The 22,484-nt window shown below is 38.9% G+C and overlaps 1 protein-coding gene across 3 annotated transcripts; it reads left to right on the forward strand.

Annotated features, from left to right (window-relative positions):
• The first annotated feature begins 9,116 nt into the window (after nt 1-9,116).
• LOC133741933 (histone-lysine N-methyltransferase ATXR7) lies at nt 9,117-18,496 on the forward strand. 3 transcript variants are annotated; one of them, XM_062169645.1, is made up of 19 exons: nt 9,117-9,266; nt 10,011-10,633; nt 10,774-10,890; nt 11,609-11,908; nt 12,443-12,757; nt 12,834-13,115; nt 13,294-13,776; nt 13,880-14,261; nt 14,482-14,661; nt 14,871-14,999; nt 15,119-15,540; nt 15,614-15,736; nt 15,845-15,925; nt 16,434-16,487; nt 16,579-16,730; nt 16,855-16,902; nt 16,978-17,027; nt 17,428-17,574; nt 18,238-18,496. In XM_062169645.1, exons 2-16 carry the CDS (start codon nt 10,085-10,087, stop codon nt 16,874-16,876), a joined length of 3,591 nt encoding a protein of 1,196 aa, XP_062025629.1. In that variant the 5' UTR covers nt 9,117-9,266; nt 10,011-10,084; the 3' UTR covers nt 16,877-16,902; nt 16,978-17,027; nt 17,428-17,574; nt 18,238-18,496. The 3 variants fall into 3 exon arrangements, with proteins under 3 accessions (XP_062025629.1, XP_062025627.1, XP_062025628.1); XM_062169643.1 differs by having other exon boundaries at nt 16,855-17,027; XM_062169644.1 differs by having other exon boundaries at nt 9,133-9,296; nt 16,855-17,027.
• Nucleotides 18,497-22,484: the final 3,988 nt, after the last annotated feature.

A 22,484-nucleotide genomic window follows, 5' to 3' on the forward strand; every position in this document is an offset into this window, starting at 1 on the left:
TCCCCAGGAATCTACGCGTCTAGGTCCCATTCACTTTCAGGTCACAAGTACATACATACAATGGGTACAGTATCTCAACATGCAAGTCTAGCCTCGGTTTTCGCAATAAGCAATTATTAGTTATGGAAACTCGGATATCACGAGGCATCGACTAATGAACAACCAAAAACGTACTTGCAAGCAGCTTAATATATGTATAAGCATATACACACACAAGAAAACCACTAACAAGATAGGGACGGCTCACCCTACCTGGAATTGGAGTGCTCGTCCACAATTAGCTTCGTTTCCGACTTTAGATACTTCTTCCAATTTCATGTGCACACGCACGAGTCCTTTATAATAAAATTAAACCAATAAGTAACTTGATGTCATTAACTTTGTAACGTCCCGAACCCAAATTCACCGGTTTACTAGTCATTTGGACAGTAAACGGTAATTTGTTTTACTTTTACTCTTTTTCAGCAACTTTAGTGGCCCTAAAAGTTGACTTTTTGTTCGGGTCAAAATTTGGGAAAATGTTCTTCATGGAAGTCGTAGAGGACGTTAAACCGAGCGCGTGCATATGTGGTTCGTAAAAATCGGAGTTCGTATGCGAAAGTTATAAGCGAAAGATTAAAGTTACTGTTCATAGTTACTGTTTAGGGCAACTTTCTATAAATAGCCGAGTTACTGTGGTAGATTTCCATTTTCGGAAATCTACCGAATTTTCTCTCTCTTCTTCCCCGACTTTCCTTCCCCTTCTGCCGTTTTCTTCCACCGGGGAATTCTTCCATTTCCGGCCACCCCACGACGGAATCCGGGCACCAGCAGGCTCGCCTCCTCCTCCTTGTCATGCCTGGGGTGGTGTTTTGCGGTGGCTCGGCCGGAGGAGCTCGGAATTGAGCCGCGAAGTTTACTGTAGCAAAACGGAGGTTTCGTCGATTTCCGTCGATTCCGGCCGTTTCCGGCCACCAAACCACCGTCGAAGGTGCGGTTTTTGCCAAGGATCATTTTGCCCCTAGCCTTGAGCCACGATTTGCAGTGTAGATGGAGAATTGATCGAAACCCGATCCTAGGGTTCTTGGAATTTCTGGGTTTTCTTCACCGGCCAAATTCGATCACTTAAAGGTAAAATTGGAACATGTTGTAGTTATGAAAATCGTTGGGTCTGATGAGTAGGTGGTGCTGCCAAAATTTGGTGGCCATTGGAGGTGGTGGCCACGGCGCGTGAGCCCCACGCGCCGCCATTGTGGGTGGTGCGTGGAGGTGTGTAGGGCAGTGTTTTAATTCCAGTTTTTAGCCCATTAAATTCTATAAATGTTGTAGAGCTTGTATGTGAAGTTTGGTGATTTTTGGAGAAGCTTGGAATTAATTATGAATTTTTGAAGTTTAGGGTTTCGATTATCGAATTACGAGAATCCGACCGTCGGATATCTCTCGGTTCTGCTTTGGAACCTTTAAATTAACGAATTGGTATTAGTGGTATAATTTGGGCTGAATCCGAGGAGAATGGGAGATGTAATTTATGAGGAATTGAGTTTAGGAATTATATTAAATTGTTGAATAATTATTCACGGAATATAATCGTGTACAGGATGTCGTACCGAGCCCTGGCTCGATGAAGGAACTCGTATACGTGATCGTCGGAATAGTACTGTGAGTGGACTTTTGTTTTTAAGTAAATGATGCATGCATTTATTTTGAAATTATTGGTTTATTTAATTATCGTTTTATTTATCGAGCATGATATTTTGTCTTGGATTATAATTTGACATTGATTTTTCATGAGTTTCGGATATGAACTTATTATGCTCGGATTTGGATTTATGAGTTGTTTTTGAGAATATGAATTGATTTTCAGAAATTGATTATAATTATTATTTGAAATTCTGATATTGTGATTTTCAATGAATTCTTTTCCGAGGTGATTTCCGGAATTTCATATTTATTTTTCATTCACCGATTTGAGATCTCTGAAAGATTTTCGAAATGAGATTTCGATGGAATTATTTCTTGTTTGTTTATCAACTTTCGGTTTTGGCATTGGGAATGCCTCGATGATGATTTTGGAATTGGTTTTGTTTCGAATCATGATGATACTCTTGGCGTGTGGGACACGTCGTTGGAAATTCATTTGCGAGAGTTGGGGAAGCCTTATGTATTTATGGATTTACTTGGTTTTCGGTTATGTTTCCCTGTGCCATACTGAGGGGTGATTTTATCATGCTAGCATTGATTTTCCGCCTCTGTGGCGCGGTGATGGGATCACCGTAGCCCTTCCGCCTTTGTGGCGCAGGTTACTGTCTCTGTGACAGTAATTCTGTAGCCCAGTATCCTATCGCTACACTTAGTGGCGTAAGGGTATATTACGGGAGTTATGGGAGTTCTTTAGCCTGGGAGGCTATCACCCAAGCCTGAGTGGCTTATTCGTATGGCTATCATCTTCCCTTACTCATTATATTATTGCTGGGCTAGCGGGGTCTAGTCCGATTCCCTTAACCAGCGGGGCTGGTCTTATTTTCTTGAGTATCAGAGTTCTTTCCTCTTTGCTTGGTTGTGGCTAGCGGGGCTAGTCGGTTTTCTTGAGCTGAACTAAAGTTGTGTTTCTTTAAATTGTTGCATGCATCGGGATTTTTAAAGAAATAAATGTGGGAAAGTATAAAATACATTTGGTTTTAAATTGTTTATTTTTGTCCACTCACGCTAACGTTTTTATGTACTTTCCCCTGGGCCCTTCGGTTTCAAATGCCCAGTGTGCAGGAGAAATTAGTTGAGGTCGGGCGTACATGGAGTCGAGGCATAGTCAACAGTATGGCTTCCGCGAGTGCCTTGAATTAGGTTTTCCTCATTTACCTTTCTATTAGAATTGCTCTGATTACCTGCGGAATTAAGGTTATTAAGTTGAGATTTGTGTGTTGTGAATTTGGTTGATGTTGTTTGGGGGAGCAGGGTGGCTCCAAGAGAATAAGGATGGGTGATTTAGAAGTGTAAATTCTCTTTCTACAGGTTTTGGGTTGTCCACTTTAGGGGAAGTTCTGCCTAATTTTTGGCAAAATTTCTTCTAAGGTGGGCCCCGCAGGTCCACTTCGGATTTCAGGGTGAAATTCGGGGCGGGTCCTGTCAAACTTAATCAATCAAGCACCTAAGGCATTCACTTAATTTCCTTAAAGTCCATCGAAATATTCTTTAACATAAAAATCTACTATCCATTCCCAAATAATCCAAATGATATTGCATTTGAACCGATTGGGATATGGTAATTATACTTAGCACTTTGACTTCATTTCTTTAACCTTTTTACTTTAGGAAAACAAATCACAATTTCCATTCCCGAACAATTCACTTAAAGTAGTAAGCTCATTCGAGAGATGGTGATCACACTTCTTTCCATGTTAAAATTCCGGTCAACCGGTTTGACCTCATTTTACTTAATCATTAAATACTAGCAAATAAATAGTAATTACCTGTCAGGACCCGCCCCGGATTTCACCCTGAAATCCGAAGTGGCCCTGCGGGGTCCACCTTAGAAGAAATTCTACCAAAAATTTGGCGGAACTTCCTCTAAAAATGGACTACCCAAAACCTGTAGAAAACATATTTACACTTCTAGATCACCCATCCTTATTCTCCTGGAGCCACCCTGCTCCCCCAAATCAACATCAACCAAAATCACATGACACAAAACACAACTTAAATAACATTAATTTCCTCAGGTAATCAGAGCAAATCTAATAGCAAGGGTAATCAAGGAAAACCTAAATCAAATAAAAACGCGGAAGCCACGCTGTTGTCTATGCCTCAACTCCAATGTACGCCCGACCTCAACTAATTTCGCCTGCAAACTAGGCATTTGAAACCTAAGGGCCCAGGGGAAAGTACATAAAACGTTAGCGTGAGTGGACAAAAATAAATAATTGAAAAGAAAAAAAGATTTTATACTTTCCCACATTTATTTCATTAAAAACCCAATGCATGCAACAATTTAAAGAAACACAACAATTTTAGTTCAGCTCAAGAAAACCGACTAGCCCCGCTAGCCACAACCAAGCAAAGAGGAAAGAACTCTGATACTCATGAAAATAAGACCAGCCCCGCTGGTTAAGGGAATCAGACTAGACCCCGCTAGCCCAGCAATAATATAATGAGTAGGGGAAGATGATAGCCATACGAATAAGCCACTCAGGCTCGGGTGATAGCCTCCCAGGCTAAAGTACTCCCATATACTCCCGTTATATACCCACACGCCACTATGTATAGCGATTAGGATACTGGGCTTCAGCATTACTGTCACAAAGACAGTAACCAGCGCCACAAAGGCGGACGGGCTTCGGTGATCCCATCACCTCGCCACAAAGGCGGAAGATCAATGCTAGCAATGATAATAGTCACCCACAGTATGGCAAAAGGGAAATCCGATAACCATAAATCCATAAATACATAAGGCTTCCCCAACTCTCGCAAATGAATTTCCAACGACGTGTCCCACACGCCAAGAGTATCTCCATAATTCGAAACAAAACAAATTCCAAAAACATCATCGAGGCATTCCCAATGCCAAAACTGAAAGTCGATAAATAAACAAGAAATAATTCCATCGAAATCCCATTTCGAAAATCTTTCAGAAATCTCAAATTGACGAATGAAAATAAATATGGAATTCCGGAAATCACCTCGGAAAAGAATTCATTGAAAATCACAATATCAGAATTTCAAATAATAATTATAATCAATTTCTGAAAAATCAATTCATATTCTCAAAAACAACTCATAAATCTAAATCCGAGCATAATAAGTTCATATCCGAAACTCATGAAAAATCAATGTCAAATTATAATCCAAGACAAAATATCATGCTCGATAATTAAAACGATAATTAAATAAATCAATAATTTCAAAATAATTGCATGCATCATTATTTAAAACAAAAGTCCACTCACAGTACTATTCCGACGATCACGCATACGAGTTCCTTCATCGAGCAATAGCTCGGTACGTCGCCCTGTACACAATTATATTATGTGAATAGTTATTCAACAAAATAATACGATTCCTAAAATCAATTCCTCATAATTACATCTCCACTTCTCCTCGGATTCAACCCGAATTATACCACTAATACCAATTCGTTAATTTAAAGGTTCCAAGGCAGAACCGAGAGATATCCGACGGTCGGATTCTCGTAATTCGATAATCGAAACCCTAAACTTCAAAAATTCATAATTAATTCCAAGTTTCTCCAAAAATCACCAAACTTCACATACAAGCTCAACAACATTTATAGAATTTAATGGGCTAAAAACTGGAATTAAAACACTGCCCTACACGCCTCCACGCGCCACCCACAGTGGCGGTGCGTGGGGCTCACGCGCCGGTGGCCACCACCTCCAATGGCCACCAAATTTTGGCAGCACCACCTACTTATCAGACCCAACGATTTTCTCAACCACAACACAATCCAATTTTACCTTTAAGGGCTCCAATTTGGCCGGTGAACACAAGCCCAGAAATTTCGAAACCCTAGCTTCGAGATTTCATCGATTCTCTCTGCACACTGCAAATCGAGACAAGAGGCTAAGGGGGAAATGATCACCGGCTTGAGGCGCTCCTGCGGTCCCAATTTGGTGGTCAGAAACGGCCGGAAATGGAAGATTTGCCCAAAAAAGCCAAACTGCAACAATGATGAACTTTGCTTCGATTCAAGGTTTCTCGGCCAAATCACCGCAATCTAAAGCTACTAGGGTGCAGAGGGGAGGGAGGCGCTCCTGTGGTGGCCGGCTGCACGCCGATTATTTGCCGGATGGCAGCGAATCGGAGGAATAAGGGAAGAGGGCCGACGCGGGGGAGAGAGGGAAGGAGAGAGTAATCTCGGGGGGGGTAGGTTTCTGAAAATGGAAACCTACCACAGTAACTTTCCATATATATAGAAAGTTACCGTGAACAGTAACTTTAATATTTCGCTTATAACTTTAGCATACGAACTCCGATTTTTACGTACCACATATGCACGCGCTCGGTTTAACGTCCTCTACAACTTTCACGAATGAAGTTTTCTCAAATTTTGACCCGATCAAAAAGTCAACTTTTAGGGCCACTAAAGTTACCGAAAAAGAGTAAAAGTAAATCAAATTGTCGTTTATTGTCCAAATGACTAGTAAACCGGTGAATTAAGATACGGGATGTTACATTACCATTCCCGGATTATTACATTCTTACAATAACTTCGGGATATGGCAACACTAGAGTACGTTGTTTGACACTTTGACTCAATCTCAAATATCAACTTCTTTATAGAACTAAACCAAATCAATCATTCTTTGTCCACCGCGTGATATGATATTTCCAGCATTGCTAACAGATTCACCCCTTTTTATTAACAAAGCCAACCTTCTCAATTCAAAAGCCAATTCATACTCAATTCATTATTACGTCAACTTTCTAACGAAACTAACCACTCTCTGAAGCACTAACCATTTCAGTATTGCAAACCAAAGTTCATTTCACTTATTCAATCAAGCCACAACTTCAACTTATACAATCATATCACAACAATACATGTTCAAGATACCCAGACCCTTACCATAACTTCTTTTCCACAGTGACTCGATTTAGCATGGCTGCATTTCCACCACCATCATTCATTTTGTTCCCTAGCAGAAATTATACCATCAATGAACAATCCTCAACCAATCTTTCATCCAAAACAGAGTTCGGAAATCCTTACCAGTCTCCAATACCAATTAGGCTGAACCAACAGTTTCTCCCTCCTCCAAAACCTCCAAAACGCATACTCCATAATCCTCACAGGTTTCAAATTAAGGAATAGAGTTAGGGTTTTCAATCTAGACCAAACCAGAAGCTCTAGCTAAAAGGGGAATCACGAAATTACCTAATCAAGAAGTCCTGACGATTTCCGGCGACCGTGAGCGACGAAGCTATAGTGGTCCACGCGCCTGCGACGGCGCGTGAGGTGCGTGCAAGAGTTCTGGGCGGAACCAGAGATTGGAATCATAGGGTTCCGGCGAACAAGAACACGCTAACTCCATTTATGATGGTGGTTTGGCTCAATCGTGGTCGGAAGTTGGAGATCGGAGACAGGCAATGACGGGACTCTGACGAGAGGTGCGTTCGGTGGTCCTCCGGCATCAGACGATGCAAAGGCTTTGGGTTTTGGACAAGTGGCTTGTTCTGAATCAATTTGTGGTGGCGATGAGTGGAGAAAGTGATCGGAGGTAGCCTTTCCGGCTAGGCATGGTGGCGGGAACTGTGGTGGTTGGATACGGTAGTTGGAAGCGGTGCATGCCAATAATTATTGTTGGGTTTAGGTCGGAATTGGGTCCTGGTTCGACGGATGGTGGCGGTGACATGAGGTGGTGACCGGAAGCTGGGTTTACCGGCGATGGCAGAGAGAGTGAGAGGAAGAGAGAGGTCGGGGTCGATGCATGGCTTCGATTCCTCTTGGGTTTGGTTCGGATTCAGGTATTGAGTTGATTGGTGGTGGTGGTTTTGTGAGATGGTGGCCGGACGCTGTGTTTCCGGTGGTTGCAGAGGGAAGACGAGAAAGAGATGGGTCGGGGAGAGAGAAGAGGGGTGCGGCCGAGAGGGAGAGAGTGAGGGCTCTAGGGTTTTCTAGTTGCCTCTTTTCTATTTATACTCATGTTCGTGAAATACCCATCTTGCGCTTGTGACGAATTACGGAAATTAATCTCCTTGCTGATTCCTTTCGGGTTTTGGGCTCGTAACTTTTCTTTTATTAGTTTTTCGTCGAAAACTTCCTAAGTTAATTCTTCACTTTGTCCAAGGCCCAAAACTCAATCTCGTAGAAATCCGAAATCCAAAACTTTGTTACAACTCCATGTATCGTATTCGAAACTTCAACAAACGGTCGCCTCACTAAACTTCGGTAACCTTCTAGGCCCAAATGAAAGAATCTCGGCCCAAACTTAGATCATGAGGCCCAATAGGCGGTCTCGATACCAAAATAAATTCCTTCACTTAAATTACCTTGCGGAAAAATCTTATTGGCGAAAAATTACCTCAAAAAATTAAACGAAATTTTCGGGGACTCACAGGGTCCATCAGGAGGTTGCAGAGGTACACATTCCATTCTCTCATTCAAAGTAGCTGAAGTGAAAGTTGGCCAAAGTTGCCTATCGGACAATAGGAAGGCACATGTTCACTCACAATAATGACTCCAACAAGTATACACATGATACTCAAATCTCAGTTACAGAAAAGAAAATAAAACCTACAAAGCCACTAAACATTGTGCAAGGTCCCATACTTTGAAGTCTCTAACAACAATTCTTTTACGGCTTGGTAACTCAAATACCATGACATCACCCATATTTGTTCCAACTGAAAGAATGAGATTACTTATCAATAACTTACTCATGATTTGTTGTTTGGTTATGGTTCTCATATCTTCATGATGAAGGAGTAGCAGTAGCAATTGTGGCCTTGTGGAGGAGGAACAAATCCATTTGTTTTCGGAAGTCTGATCACAAGTAGCACTAGTATTAAATGACACACGGAGAGGCAGATACAAACCCAAAAACTTAGATTTTACCTGATCAGTGGCATAAGAAAAGCCTTGGTTATAAGTTTGTAATTGCTAGAGGACTGAACAAAGGAGAGGAATGGAAGACTGAAAAGAACGAAACTGAAGAACTGAGGGCTGAGGATGTGAACTTCAGAGGAAGAGAGAGAGGAACGAGAGTAAGGCTGTGAGGAACTATTTATATTGCAACCTTAGGGTTTCTAACTTAATTAAAATCAAAACGTCGTCGTTTTGGTAACTTCGGTTTTTTTTTTTTGGTTCGATTCAGTTCCTAACACACTGAAACTGATCAGTTCGGTTCAATTCGGTGCGATTTTTTTTCAGTTTATGGTTTCGCGAACCCACCCCAATCTTGTGCAACAAGTTCAAGTACAAACATATTTTCCGGGAAGTAATGTGTAGCAAATATTTTGAAGATAATTCTATGTAGATTCTTTTGTAATTTGTTTTTTTGAGAAAAAAAAATAAAGGAAAATATGAAATCGAGTTTGGACTTTAGACGCGTGGCGGGCCGAGTATTGGGTATTAGCAAAATTTGTGTGTGTGTTGATTCCGCACCGAAGCATGTGAGCAGCATTAATCCTAAAATCCCTAACCCCGCTACGACGGCATCTTTCTTTCTCAATATTTCTCAGCGCCTCCGTTGTCGTCTCCTTCGCTTCTCCGTCTCCTGCACCCGAAAACCAGAAATTTCTGGCGATCTAACGTCAAATCTCCGGCACCTCAAGTAAATCCTGACTTCAAAGCAAACGCATCAGTTAGTATTTTATCTTTAGTTGTTTGTCTGATTCAAACCCACCGCGATCAAATTCGATCGTGGAATAGTTCTAGGTAATCGATTCCAAACTAGGTATGCGAATCAGGCATTGCTTATTGGATACTCGTCTGAATTTGTAGGACGATTCGTGAAATTAATATAGAATTCTGTGGTAATAGGATTCCTTTTTTGAACAAGGTTACTCCAATCTTCGTGTTCGTGATTCTAACTTCTCTAAGAAGTTTGAGACTTTAGAAGAACACGGAGAGATACTTTGCCCAGCCAAGAGAGAAGAGTATATGATACAGAACACCCTTTTCTGTCTGTCATTCTCATAGTTATAGTGACAAAAGTAATTTGCTTTAAACACAAAAGGCTTCGGCGGCATCGAAGCCTCTCTTCATCATTCTTATATTCTTGTTGAATTTTTTGGAAAGCCCAAGCCTCTTGCCCTGTTCTTCAGTTTGTTGTAAGCGTTTCTCTTAGTTGATTATGTTGAATTTAGGGATTAGTTTAGGGTCTATCGGTTTAATTCAATTGGGCTTGGGTTCAATTCAAATCGTTTGAGATTTCTGGTGTTGCTGCTAGTCAGCTTATTGGCTATTGCTGAACCAGATTACTATTATTATTATTTTTTTCTGTGCTTGTTTGTATTGCTACTATGTTTGCATATACAGTACCTGATTTGCTTATTGTTAATACCTTTACCATCAGGTGTGAGAATACTGGTTTTCTTCTACATCTTGTGTTGCTGCTATTTCGATGACAAAGTTGGATCAAACTCTAAAATGGAGATGAGCTGCCAGTCAAATGGCAATTCTAGTGATATTCAACAGCTTTGTAACTCTGGGGGGACCCCATACCAGGACAAGACTTACTCGGGCTATATGCCTCCTCCTCCTCCTTTTGTGAGCGGATGGATGTATGTTAATGAACAAGGACAAATGTGCGGCCCGTATATTCAGCAGCAGTTATTTGAAGGTTTATCTACTGGTTTTTTGCCAGATGAGCTTCCTGTATATCCTGTGGTAAATGGGGCATTAATAAACCCAATACCATTGAAGTATTTCAAGCAGTTCCCTGATCATGTTGCTACTGGGTTTGCATATCTGAGTCTGGGCAGCATCTCGAGCACAAGCACGCCTACAAATTCTCTTAAATCTTGCAATGGGGATTTGGCTACAATCGCTACATGTAGTATACCTACACCAGTTGCTACCGGTTATCCTGATTTACAGTATGACTCCACTTCACAGGCCAGCTACGACACTAGTGTTTCCAATAAGCTGATATTGAACTCCAAAGCACCTAATCAAGTTACTTCAAATCAGTCACTGGTATGTACACTTGTCTACTTGAGCTTCCGTCCAGACATGAAAGCACCCTATATGTTATGTATCATTTTATAATTCATATACCTGTCTTACTAATTCTATTTCCTCTCTTTCTGTATCCACTTGTTTGATGTATATCCTAGTCAAGTAAAGATTCTTGCTGGTTGTATGAGGATGAGGAAGGGAAGAGAAATGGGCCATATTCTCTTTTCGAATTAAATTCTTGGCATCGATATGGATATCTTCGGGATTCGCTGACGGTAAGATATGAGATATTATGATGTTTGTTGGATGTTTTAGTGCAATTTTATAAGAAAAGCTATGAGAAGTTTCAGAAACAATCCTATTGGCATCTTAGTTGCTTGATATCACATCCTTCAGGAATTGTGCACTCAAGTTTGAAACAAATACTTCCAGATCAACACCATGATCATAATTATTCCCCATTATACAGCTGTTAATTTTGAAAAATCGCCTCGTATCAGGAACTGAAAACTCCTTATTTAATCAGAACTTTGCATTTTAGGAATTTACTTGCTGCAACTCCATGTATTATATGCAAAAAAAGCCAAGTCAAGCGTCTTTATTTGATAAGATAGAAGGAATTATGAAATATGTAGGTTTAAAGTGAACAATATCTCTGATGCCTGCTACATTTCAAATGTTTAGCATTAATTACCTTATATTATTAAGTACATGTTCCTGTACAGTTTGTCTTTTGTGAAAGTAGCTTTGGAGCATGGGTATACTGTCTCTTGGCTGCTTTTTCTCATTTTATTTTTGGAATAGATTTGGGCCCACTTCATTCATATGCTCTTGAAGATTGCTTATGGAATTTCTTGAAGTTTATGTGTTCTAAAAGCATGGAGATTCTTATGGACTTGCTAGATCTTCAATGGTTTTTTGATTCATGGATTTCCTGTTTTCTGTTGCAGTTTTGTTGAGACTTTTGATCCTACTGTTGATATGCTTTTGCAGATTTATCATGTCAAGAACAAGTGTAAACCCTTCACACTGTCATCGGTTCTCAATTCATGGAAACTTGATGGACCTGAAACCATCACCAAATTTGATGCCAAATGTAATGGTCCATTGGTAAGCATTATATCTGAAGTCACAGAGGGAGTTTCTTCCCAACTGCACTACGGAATTATGAAATCAGCTCGTAGGGTTGTTTTAGATGAGATAATCAGCAATGTGATTGCTGAGTTTGTTACCACCACGAAAGCTCAGAGACTTAACCAGGATATGAAGACCTGTTCCTTGGATGCAAAAAAGGTGAGTTTTAAAGCATTCTACTTATGTGTACTTGCCTACAAAAGATTTGATATGAAATTTAACTGCTTCTTGCAAACTCATCTGGAAACACTTCTCGTGAAAATACTAATTACATGCTGCAAAGGCACTAAGGGATTATTTGGGAGTGCTGTTGTAGGTCAGTTCTGTTATAGTTCATAAAATTTCATTAAAAATGCTTCACATATTTGGAAGCATATATCGGGTGATCCTCCAAAACCCACTGAAGTGATTCCACAATTCCAAATGTACTTGTAGTTATTGCTGCCAAATGCTACCAAAAGGACTACTGATTATCTGAAAGCCTTTAGCACTTAACTCCCTTATGCTTCTTTGGCCCCAAAAGATGCTCTTACTTTTTTCACTCTTTTTGGTTGACAGAGTGCATCTATTTTTTTTTTCAACCAAATGCTACAAAATGCTGTTTTGGTTGTCAAAAAGTGTTTTCTTGCCAAAATAAGTAAACACAGCTATTTGGCTTCGCGAGATAATGGTTTTTTTGTTTTGTTTGAATAGTCTGAAATTGACGGTGAGGCTGGAGTTTCCGGCTATGTTGCTGAAAGGACATGTATCAATCAAGATTCGCCTTCACCAATGACTAAATCTGTTGGAAGCATTCAGAACTTTTGGGATTCTTATGCAGTTGTTTGTAGAATGCTCTTTGATTATTGCATGGAAGTCATGTGGAATGCTGTCTTCTATGATTCAGTGGCAGAATATTCATCTGCTTGGAGGAGAAGGAAACTATGGACTGGCTCTCCATTGTTGTGGAGACCTCCTAATAGATGTGGTGACTGGGTGGAAAAGATCACAAAATTACCTCATGAAATTGTAAGTCATGAGCATGTTTTAATTTCTCATTATGCTGTCAAATTGTAAATTTTTAATGTTCCATTTGATCATGCAGTTATCTGATAATGATGATGATCGTCCCCCTGGTTTTGAACTGTTGGGAGCTGAGTTAGGGCGTCATGCTCAGCCATCATTGAGCTCTTCATTGGTTCTAATGGAGGAAAAACCACCTAAACAGATAGGTCCCTCATACGAAGACATGAAGTACATTGTAGAGCATATAGAAAATGAACTTCAATTGACTGCAAAGAGTTCCTTGACCGAGTATGTTGGATGCTTTGTTGATGAGGAAGTGAGTAAACTAGTTAATTTGTCCACAGAAGAGAATTCAATAAAGGTAATCCCGAGACGTTTCATTGGTTTCCTTCTTCTCCCTCCTGGTTCCTGTTTTACTGTAACATTTAAGTGATAGCAGACACTTAGTCATTTTCTTTGCATAGATAAGCAATTAGTCACTCATCTATGCTTAATTTACGATCACACATAATGTCAAAGTAACATTTTTGTTTTTGCAGGAGAATATTGACTGTTCCCCGAGGAGCATAGGTGGCTCATCTGACCTATGTGACAATTTGAGGAATTCAAATAACACATCTGCAGAAATTATTCTGTCTGAGATATGCCCAACTCCAGAAGTAGAAAAACCCTTCCATAGTTCTTTTCCTGAAAATCGTATGTCTAATTTTCTGGCAAGTGCTTTTAAGGAAGTCTGTTCTCACGTTGATGATCTTGATGGTGACCAAGAAGTAAATGAACCATCACCCCCTGGACTCATAGCCAATGTTAAAACTCTTGGACAGTCACCTATTTGCAAATTCCGACCTTCAAGGTCAGAAGAATGTATTCCTAAGATTGGAGCATATGTTGCTACAGCAATGTTGCGGAAGAAACTCCATGATGATGTTATTGGAGAATGGAAATCATCATTTATTGATCTGGCTCTTAATAAGTTTCTTGCATCATGGCGAACTTCAAGGAAGAACCATATCCGTAATGAGGTATTGTGCTCCTGCTTTCTGCACCTCCCTCTTTCTATTTAGCATTCTAAATGACCTGTCACTGCTGGTGATATTAACTGTTATTTTAATTTTACTTATCTAGGAAAAAGCATGCAACACCAATAAAGAAGAATTAAAGCATTGTCACAGTTCTATCACTGCAGAAGTATCTCCAGTGATCGATGAATATACATATCAGCGCAAGAGGTTGCGGAAAAAGTCGGGTTCTTCTGGACTTGTAACTGTAATTGATACTGGGTTAAAGAGTGAAACAGTGGAAAAGGCAAAGAAGCTACATGTTGCTAGAAATGTGCCGAAGAATGCTACTGTGATTCCTAGAAAAAGAAGTCTAAGCAAACTCCAAACTGAATCATCTGTTGATGCCATATCTGTGAAAGTTAATTCTAAAAGGCTTTCATCAACTGATAAGTCAGCAGCTAAGAATGCTAGTTGTCGGAAGCCATTGAAGGGTTCTCATGAACAAAGTATGTACCTTCACCAACTCTATTTTGATGCTTTATGGTTATGGATTTCACATGAATCAACACAGATTCCATTTAGCTTTTATGATTATAGCTGTTTAATTAACACATACATTCCATTTAAATTTTTGTATTTTGCTTGGATCTTGTCTGCTTGTGCACTGGATTTGTTGCTCAGAATGGAATTCATATGTTAACAGGGGATTTTGCCTGTTTTGTCCAGGTTGTGAGCCCATTGACAATGTTATTGATGGCATCAGCTCAGTTAGGGGATCCCAAACTGAATTATCTGTTGGTGCCATTGCCTTGCAAGCCATTGATAAGAGGTGTTCATCCGCTGATACATTAGTAGCTAATAATGCTATTAGTCGGAAACGATTGAAGGTTTCTCATGCAGTTAAAGGTAGGTCATTTTACAACATTTATTTTGGTTTTGCAGAAAGTTTTATATGGTTATGGACTAAAATTTGCTGAATTAGGGCATAGTTTTTTTATGTATTTATCTTTTATTTTCCGTTCCCCTGCATGTGGCCTTGTATGCTCTACCTGTGCAATGAGTTTATCACTCAGAATGGAAATTATTGTTTAAAGAGATGTTGCTGTTCCATCCAGGTAGTGAACCCGTGGAGTGCACTCCTAAACCTAGTAAAAGGATGGTTTCAGCTCATGTCCAGGATCACAATGATATTGAGAATGTTGTAAATAGCCATGGTCGTGATGATCAACTTAAAGGAGAGCCTTGTATGTGCCCGTTCTCAGTTTCTTTTTTATTTTATTTATTTTTTTCTATAGATGGTGGTACGTGATTTAACATTTTCTTTTTGTTCTCTCTTTTTCCGTATTCCTGGTTCTGTGTACAGTAACTAAGGTGTTGAAGCTGAAAAGGGAGCGTCCAGTTGGCGGTTCACAATTGCCACATCCCAAAAAGGTCTTGAAAGTAGCCAATGATGTTCTCAAGCAAGCAGCAAATATCCCAGTCGCAGTAAGAAAGGCCCGGTCCAGTAAGTCAAAGACATCAAATCCTTGCCCTAAATCTGATGGATGTGCCCGTGCTTCAATTAATGGCTGGGAATGGCATAGATGGTCACTAAATGCAACTCCTGCTGAAAGAGCTCGTGTTAGGGGAATCAAATACGTTAATGCCCAGTACCGGACTTCTGACACTAATACATCACAGTGGTCAAATGGCAAGGGTCTTTCTGCAAGAACAAATAGGGTGAAGATGCGCAGTCTTCTTGCTGCTGCTGAGGGTGCTGACCTTTTGAAAGCCACTCAATTAAAGGTGATATGCAAATTTCATCAAAATAGATTTAATTGCCCTTTAAACAGTATTTTGATGTGATGTTCCATGCCAGGCAAGGAAAAAGCGTCTACGTTTCCAGCGGAGCAAGATACATGATTGGGGTCTTATTGCCTTGGAGCCAATCGAGGCAGAAGACTTTGTTATTGAATATGTTGGAGAATTGATTCGTCCCCAGGTATAGCTTTCTTGACTGTATTGGCTGCATGACTTGCATATTTGTGTCCTTTTCTTTTTGTTTGTTCTCTCTTCCTGGCATGCTCAATATTGCTTTCTGAATTTGCAGATATCTGATATACGCGAGCGTCATTACGAGAAGATGGGAATTGGCAGCAGTTATTTGTTTAGGATTGATGATGGTTATGTGGTGAGTGATGAAACACTGATGGCTACTTTAGTTTTAAGAGTTACAAATTCTTTCTTTTTCAGTTTTGTCTTTTGGCCTCTGAGTTAATTTATATATTTCTGGATTATTTTCTCAGCATAATTATGTTGTACCTGATGACTGATTAATCATTGTGAAAATTTGCACTGACCATAAACTAATTAAAAGTTAAAAGAACACCTCTTTTTGCATGTTTGTAATAATTGTAAAGCAGCATTTGCACTGTAGTATTTCTCCTCTTTACTAATCAGTGGAAATTTGCACTTTGACCTTAAACTAATTAAAAGTCAAAACAAAACCTCTCTTTCGCTTGTTTGTAATTATTTTAAAGCAGCATATGCTCTATAGTATTTCTCCTCTTTACTACTTTGTATGTGAGGTGCATTCAAGAAGCCATTTTCGACCTTCTGTTCTCAAAACTAGTTGCGCACAATTGTGCAATGCAGGCTATTGCCTATTGATTAGTATTTTTTTTTTCTGAAACTTGCAGGTTGATGCTACAAAACGTGGAGGAATTGCTAGATTCATAAACCATTCTTGTGAGGTAGCTTCTTTATTAAATAATAATACAGTTTGCTGCATCAAATGGAGTTGCATGTATTTGGAACTCATAATATGCACCAATTGTTTTGCAGCCTAACTGCTACACCAAGGTTATAAGTGTTGAGGGTGAGAAAAAGATTTTCATTTATGCAAAACGACATATAGCTGCTGGTGAAGAAATTACTTACAATTATAAGTTCCCATTAGAGGAGAAAAAGATTCCATGCAATTGTGGTTCAAAAAGGTAACTGCATGTTCTTGTGGTCATCTTTTTCAAGTTGTACTGTTTGTCACTAAGTTTGCTTTTAAAAAAACCAGGATACTTTAGAGGGATCTTTAATTTACTAATAATGATGTCTTCTGGTCAGGTGCCGTGGATCATTGAATTAGGAATTTGAGTTCTCCACATGAATAATGTACATAATTCTTCCTCAAATGGAGTTTTGTAGCTGGATTCATGTTCATGCCCTTATCGTTCAAAGTTTTGGCAGGCCATTTTGAAGTCATGTGTTGCTGTTGGGGTGGCAGTATATCTGGAGAGGTGTGTTTCTATGTTTTTTAACAGTTAACTCCTTATAGTTCATTGCAGCTTTTGGCATCCATCAGGTGTTGCATTAGATTTTAGTTTTCAGGTACTTAGCCTCTAAATGAAATCACTTTTTACGGTCCGACTGCATCTGCAGTTCATTCCTTTGACTTGCCTCCTTCCTTGCTGTGTATCTTCACATGTTAGAACTTTTTTCAATATCTAATGAAAATATTGGCCTTGAAAGTCCTAGATAGTAGGCACTTCCCTTTAAAAGTTCATCCTGTTGGCAGCCTGCACTTCCATGAAAGATATATTTGTTTAATCCTTTTGGTAAAAAAATAAAATAAAAAAAATGCTGTTGTCAGAAATTGTAGATGTGTTTTCTAAAAGTGATTTAATATTGTCAATGCAGTTTTATACTTTGATGTGCTTGGAGGTGCTGGAGTTCTTCCATGATAGAGAGCAGCCTGCCCTTTGCAAGCTGTTTGAATACTTTGGACGCTGTAAATAACAATGGACGAGTCACATCAGAGTGCTTCGGCTGGGTTCAGCATCAATTGTATGTTTCTGAATCACAAAACTGTTCACATAAAGCTGAGCGGTTTATGTTATCAATTTTTATACTCTTCTGTATGTAACCTTTTCTCTTTGTTTATAACTACATTGTATGTATTGTTTTGTATGAGTTTTGGTCACGCCTGGGAAAGTAACTGCACTCTGATGTGAACTTTACAGTTTACATTTTGTCCTCAAACTCTGAAAATGCAATGCTTGGTAATCAGCTTCTGAATGCTTTTTTTCAGAGTTTTGGTGGTTGGTTACCAAAGTGCTTTATAGTGTTTGGTGGTTGCCTAAACTTTCTTAAACAACTTAAATTTAGATTATTATGCAGGCAACCACCAAACACATGAAGAGTGTACAGCATTCAACATCCTAATAAGGCTAAATGAGAAATTTTCCGGATGGTATATTATATGTATATATTTTGATGGGGAGTTCTAGCAGCCAGAAAATTTGGGCTCAGTTTGGATTTTCAAATTTGAATGCATTTTGTTTCTTCACTTTAACTGCTTTTTAGTAAGGATTTCTTTGCGTTACAGTGACTAGCATTTATATTTCTAGGGAATGTTTCTATTGAATAATTTTACAATTATTATCCATTTTCCTGCCACCTGTGCAAATCAGTGTTGTGGGAATTGATGCAAGTTTGATCTTCTTTCAGGTTAGGAATCAATGTTGACATAAAAGACTGGATAATGTGGCCACAGTGACACTAAGAGAATTTTGCCTACTTTTCGAAGATATACCGACTGACCCATGACCCATGTGCATTCTTGTAGATTTCTCTGTTGCAGATGAGTTTCTCCTCTTTAGAAACTGTAAATCAATTGATTTCCTGCACATAACAAATTTTGGAATATCAAATTCTTGTATAAACATGCATTACTTTATTTAATAAAAAGAAATTGAATTTTAACAGCTTTGAATGCTTCTCTTTTTAGTTTACAGTCAATGGTAAAAACCATCCTACCTTTGCATTCAAGGAATGCGTTTGTCCCAGTCTATCTATGTTGTGTGGAATGAGTTTCAAGAGAATATGAATTTGTTGCCCTAATGTTTGGTGTCATTTACAAAGGGCTAGGCCAACTGTCTAGCGTTTGATGCGACGGGATTCCTTCTTCTCCCGTTTCTCCTTAGTTGGACTATCACTACCTTTTGTCCATGGATCTGAACCTATTGACAAGTTTGTTAAACATGCATCTTTTGCGGTCTTATCTAATCTTGGTATGTTGATTTATCACGAGCATGTGAGAAAGGAACTCCCATTTACTGAGATTTGAATGGAAAGCCTTGGCATGTAGTTAAAAAGCTTTTACAGTAATAATAGTCAAACTCTTGTGTTCAATGATGTGGATGAGAATGAAATTGTTGCCATGTGACTATGGGTGTTGATCCGGCCATTTGGTGTAAGTGATGATTTTTACCAATAATTAGTGGCCAAATGGTGGCTGCTTCATGGTGGATGCATGCATATATGTTGTGGTGTTCAAATTATGTGTACATGCCCTTGTTTCCCATGTGTTTGCTTTCATTTTCTTCATTTCTCATGGTTGCAGGAGTAGATGAATTAGGATAACAAACCACTTTAGCTGCTTTGGGCGGAAGTCTTTTTGTGCCCTCTGGTATGTATCTCCCTTTCATCTCTTTACCATCACTTCCGTTGTCTACTTGTTCCAAAGAATGGCAATTTTTGTTATGGTTTGAGATTGGTTTAAGATGGTACAACTTGGTGGTCAACCCTGTGATGTGGTCCAATTATCCGAACCATCTCTTAACAAGCAAATTTCCAGAAATAACAGCCAAAATTGACAATCGTTTACCGATATGATCCGATGTGTCTATTTCGATCATTCGCTTCGATCACAATCGAATGACTGGTATTCGATAATCCTCGAGTACCTAATTAATAGATGGTTCAGATTGTTGGATCATATTGTGGGATGGCTCCATACCCCAATGAGAGCTCCTTTGATGATAAAATGAAAGGTTCAGATGCAAGGGATCGTCGAAATTGAACCAAATTATTATGATGCCATAAGCTGTAGAGTGGATTGGCCGATATGTCCAATTCAACCAAATGCGCAAGTACAAAGTTCATGTATGTGAAGGAGGGGGATTCTGCCTTCAAGTAGAAGTTTAACCCGGGGAAACTCGGCAACTACTGAGTGGCTTCAAAATGCTGGCTCTAGGATATAGTAAGCAACTTGCAATTAAACATAAATGGAAATGGCACTTCCGTCAATTGTTGTGCTCAATTGTGAACATGTTATTATGAAAGTCAGAGCTAGAGGAAAAGAAGTGGGATTGGGCTAAAGTACCACTCCAAAGAAAAATAAATATAAATAAATAATAAATAATAACAAAAATGGTTTAGATTTTTTACCACACTATGTTTTACATTAAAATTTTGCATTAGCATTGGAAAATGAAGTGACGAAAGTAGGGTCTGTTAGTGGTTTTGAGTATGATAAAAAGTGGAATGAAGATCTGAGGAGGTACTCGGAATCTTTTCATGTTAAGAGTGTGGAAATGAAATGAGAAAAGCAACTCCGCCTGTGTGTATTTAGACACAGCCGGTCCCAAGCCCGGATAAAGGAGGAGGGTAAACACAACCTATGAGAATTGTATGTTATTGCAGTGTGTTGTGTTCTGTGTCATACTGCAGCTCCTAATATTTTAGCACATGCAGGAGAATATTTCCATAAGAAATCATGGTCTTGGTGTTAATTTTATTATTTCCAAGAGATTACTAACGGTTGGCCTATGGGTGGTGGTGGGATGGCGCTGGCGTGGTTGAGATCGTTTGCTCCGGTGGTCTTTGCTCCAATGTTTTTTTGTTATGGGCTCAGATGGTTTGATTCTAGTGGTTCTTGGGAATGGCTCTCTTCCTTCACTATGGCGTGCTTTGATTTTTGGTGGTTTTTATTATTGTATATTTCGGTGTTTTTATTAGTTGTTAGTTTTTGGATATGTTTGCAGATCTCAAAATGAGTCCATGCTCTTTTGAGATTGGGTTTTTGTCTTGGATTTCGACGAGTGTCTAGATTTGGTAGCTGGTTCGGTCTCGGTAGGACTTTGTTCCCTATCGTTTTAAAACCGTGCTAGACTGCTAGTATTAGTCTTTGTTGATGCAATTGTGAAATTTTAAGGCGTCCCATCCAATAGTTTATTATAGTCACGTTCACTTACAAAGTAAATTGTTTACTTGTGTTAAATTGTCATTGGATTTAAATTTAATGGTGGAGAATAATGATGCATTGGAATATGTGTATTTACTTCATTATTCCTTACCACTGGATTTAGTTCTAAGGGCAGTTGAGCACAATTGAGTAAAAAATCGATTGATTAGGTGAACAAAACTAGTTCATATTGTGACCACTTGTTCCAGTTATTGTTAATTATTTTTGGCAATTTGGCTCAACAGTTGTCCAATAGTCTCATCATTGGATTCATCAAGATGTCAGCCTCACATCTTTTGAGTGAATGTCCTTAGTTTTACTTCAGTGTTTTGTCATCATGGTTGTAAATCCTTTTTAGGTGTTGTAATTGTGGTCACTATGTAATTGTAGCTTATTGGAGAGATTTAATTTGATAAAGAACTTTTGGATGTTGTAATTGTGGTCAATGTGTAATTGCAGTTATTGAAAAGAAATTCAATTTGATAAAAAAAAATGAAGTAGTAATTCCATTTGAATGCATGTGATTTCAATACTGTTTACAAGAATGGCAATCAAAAGGGAGTTAAATTGGTTACAAACTACATTTTCCCTCCATGAGTATTTTTTTCAATGACGTGCGTGAAGGAGGGGTGCGGCTTGCAAAAAAAAGGTACTAATTTCACCTAATTAAAACTAATTTGATTACTAAAGCTATAAATTGGAATTAGTTCTCTCAGTGTTTATATTGAACCATGTGCATTGGAGGGAGAAATTAGCCATTGAATAAACCATGATCGGTTTTCAAAACCGATCGTCGTTATCAAACCAACGGTATGCCAACAAGTTGGTAAGCGATTCTTCGGTCGGTTTCGGTTTGGTTGGGCATAAAACTGATAAATTCATTCCAGATATAATAATGATGAACAACTACTCTATATCTCATATTTAGAAGTAGACCAAATCGACAGTGATGAGAGCAAGAGATCTGCAAATTCAAATGATATGGAAGAGGAAGAAAAAAGAAAGAAAAAAATAAGAATGAAGAAAGTAAAGGATCAATAAATAGCTTAATGAAAATTATTATTTTTATACAAAATTGATTGAGGTTCGAAACTTGGTGGTTGAGTTTTGAGTTCTATATTGAGAAGTGTGATGTTTGATATGCTAGTTAAATATTGTAACTACTAGTTTTCATAAACATGAAACAAAGCTAAATTATTTGGGCTATGTAACTGATACCAGAAATTTTTATTGATTCAGTCAATCTGATTAGCTCTGCTTATTTTGGCTGAAAATGCCACCACCACTATATATTCCATACCTTACAATCATCCATCAAGAAAGTTAGTGTTATGCATCGCCACAAGACTGTGTTGGATGATTTCCTCACTAAACCGCATCCTCCATATCTTCCAGTTGAACTAAATACGAAGTCACCACATATGAGAGAAACTCATTACAAGCTCTCCATACATTTTTTTTTTTTTTAATTCATTGGACAACTTCAGTCCCCACATAAGGCGCCAAACTGTATGCAAATTATTCCCACCTCCACTCCCCCAAGGCATCATTGCCAATAGCTCTATCCTTGGCTTGAGATGCAGCCTAGAACTCGGACTGGACAAAGTAGTTTTTGTTTCGATTGTCCATTCCTAGGTAACATAATGGATAATACTGTTGTTGCCTCGTGCTCAAGAAAGTGTTTCTCGATCAAACTCAAATTTTATTCATTCTGTGTAGTAATCAAACC

This window comes from Rosa rugosa, chromosome 4, assembly GCF_958449725.1.
Source record: "Rosa rugosa chromosome 4, drRosRugo1.1, whole genome shotgun sequence".
Lineage (NCBI taxonomy): Eukaryota > Viridiplantae > Streptophyta > Magnoliopsida > Rosales > Rosaceae > Rosa > Rosa rugosa.

What these genes read in the sequence shown, in the direction of transcription:
- LOC133741933 (XM_062169643.1), top strand. Translation starts at nt 10,085, where the DNA reads ATGGAGATGAGCTGCCAGTCAAATGGCAATTCTAGTGATATTCAACAG. An exon ending in TTACTTCAAATCAGTCACTG is followed by an intron (nt 10,634 to 10,773) that starts GTATGTACACTT and finishes TGTATATCCTAG; the next exon opens with TCAAGTAAAGATTCTTGCTG. An exon ending in TCAACTTAAAGGAGAGCCTT is followed by an intron (nt 15,000 to 15,118) that starts GTATGTGCCCGT and finishes TTCTGTGTACAG; the next exon opens with TAACTAAGGTGTTGAAGCTG.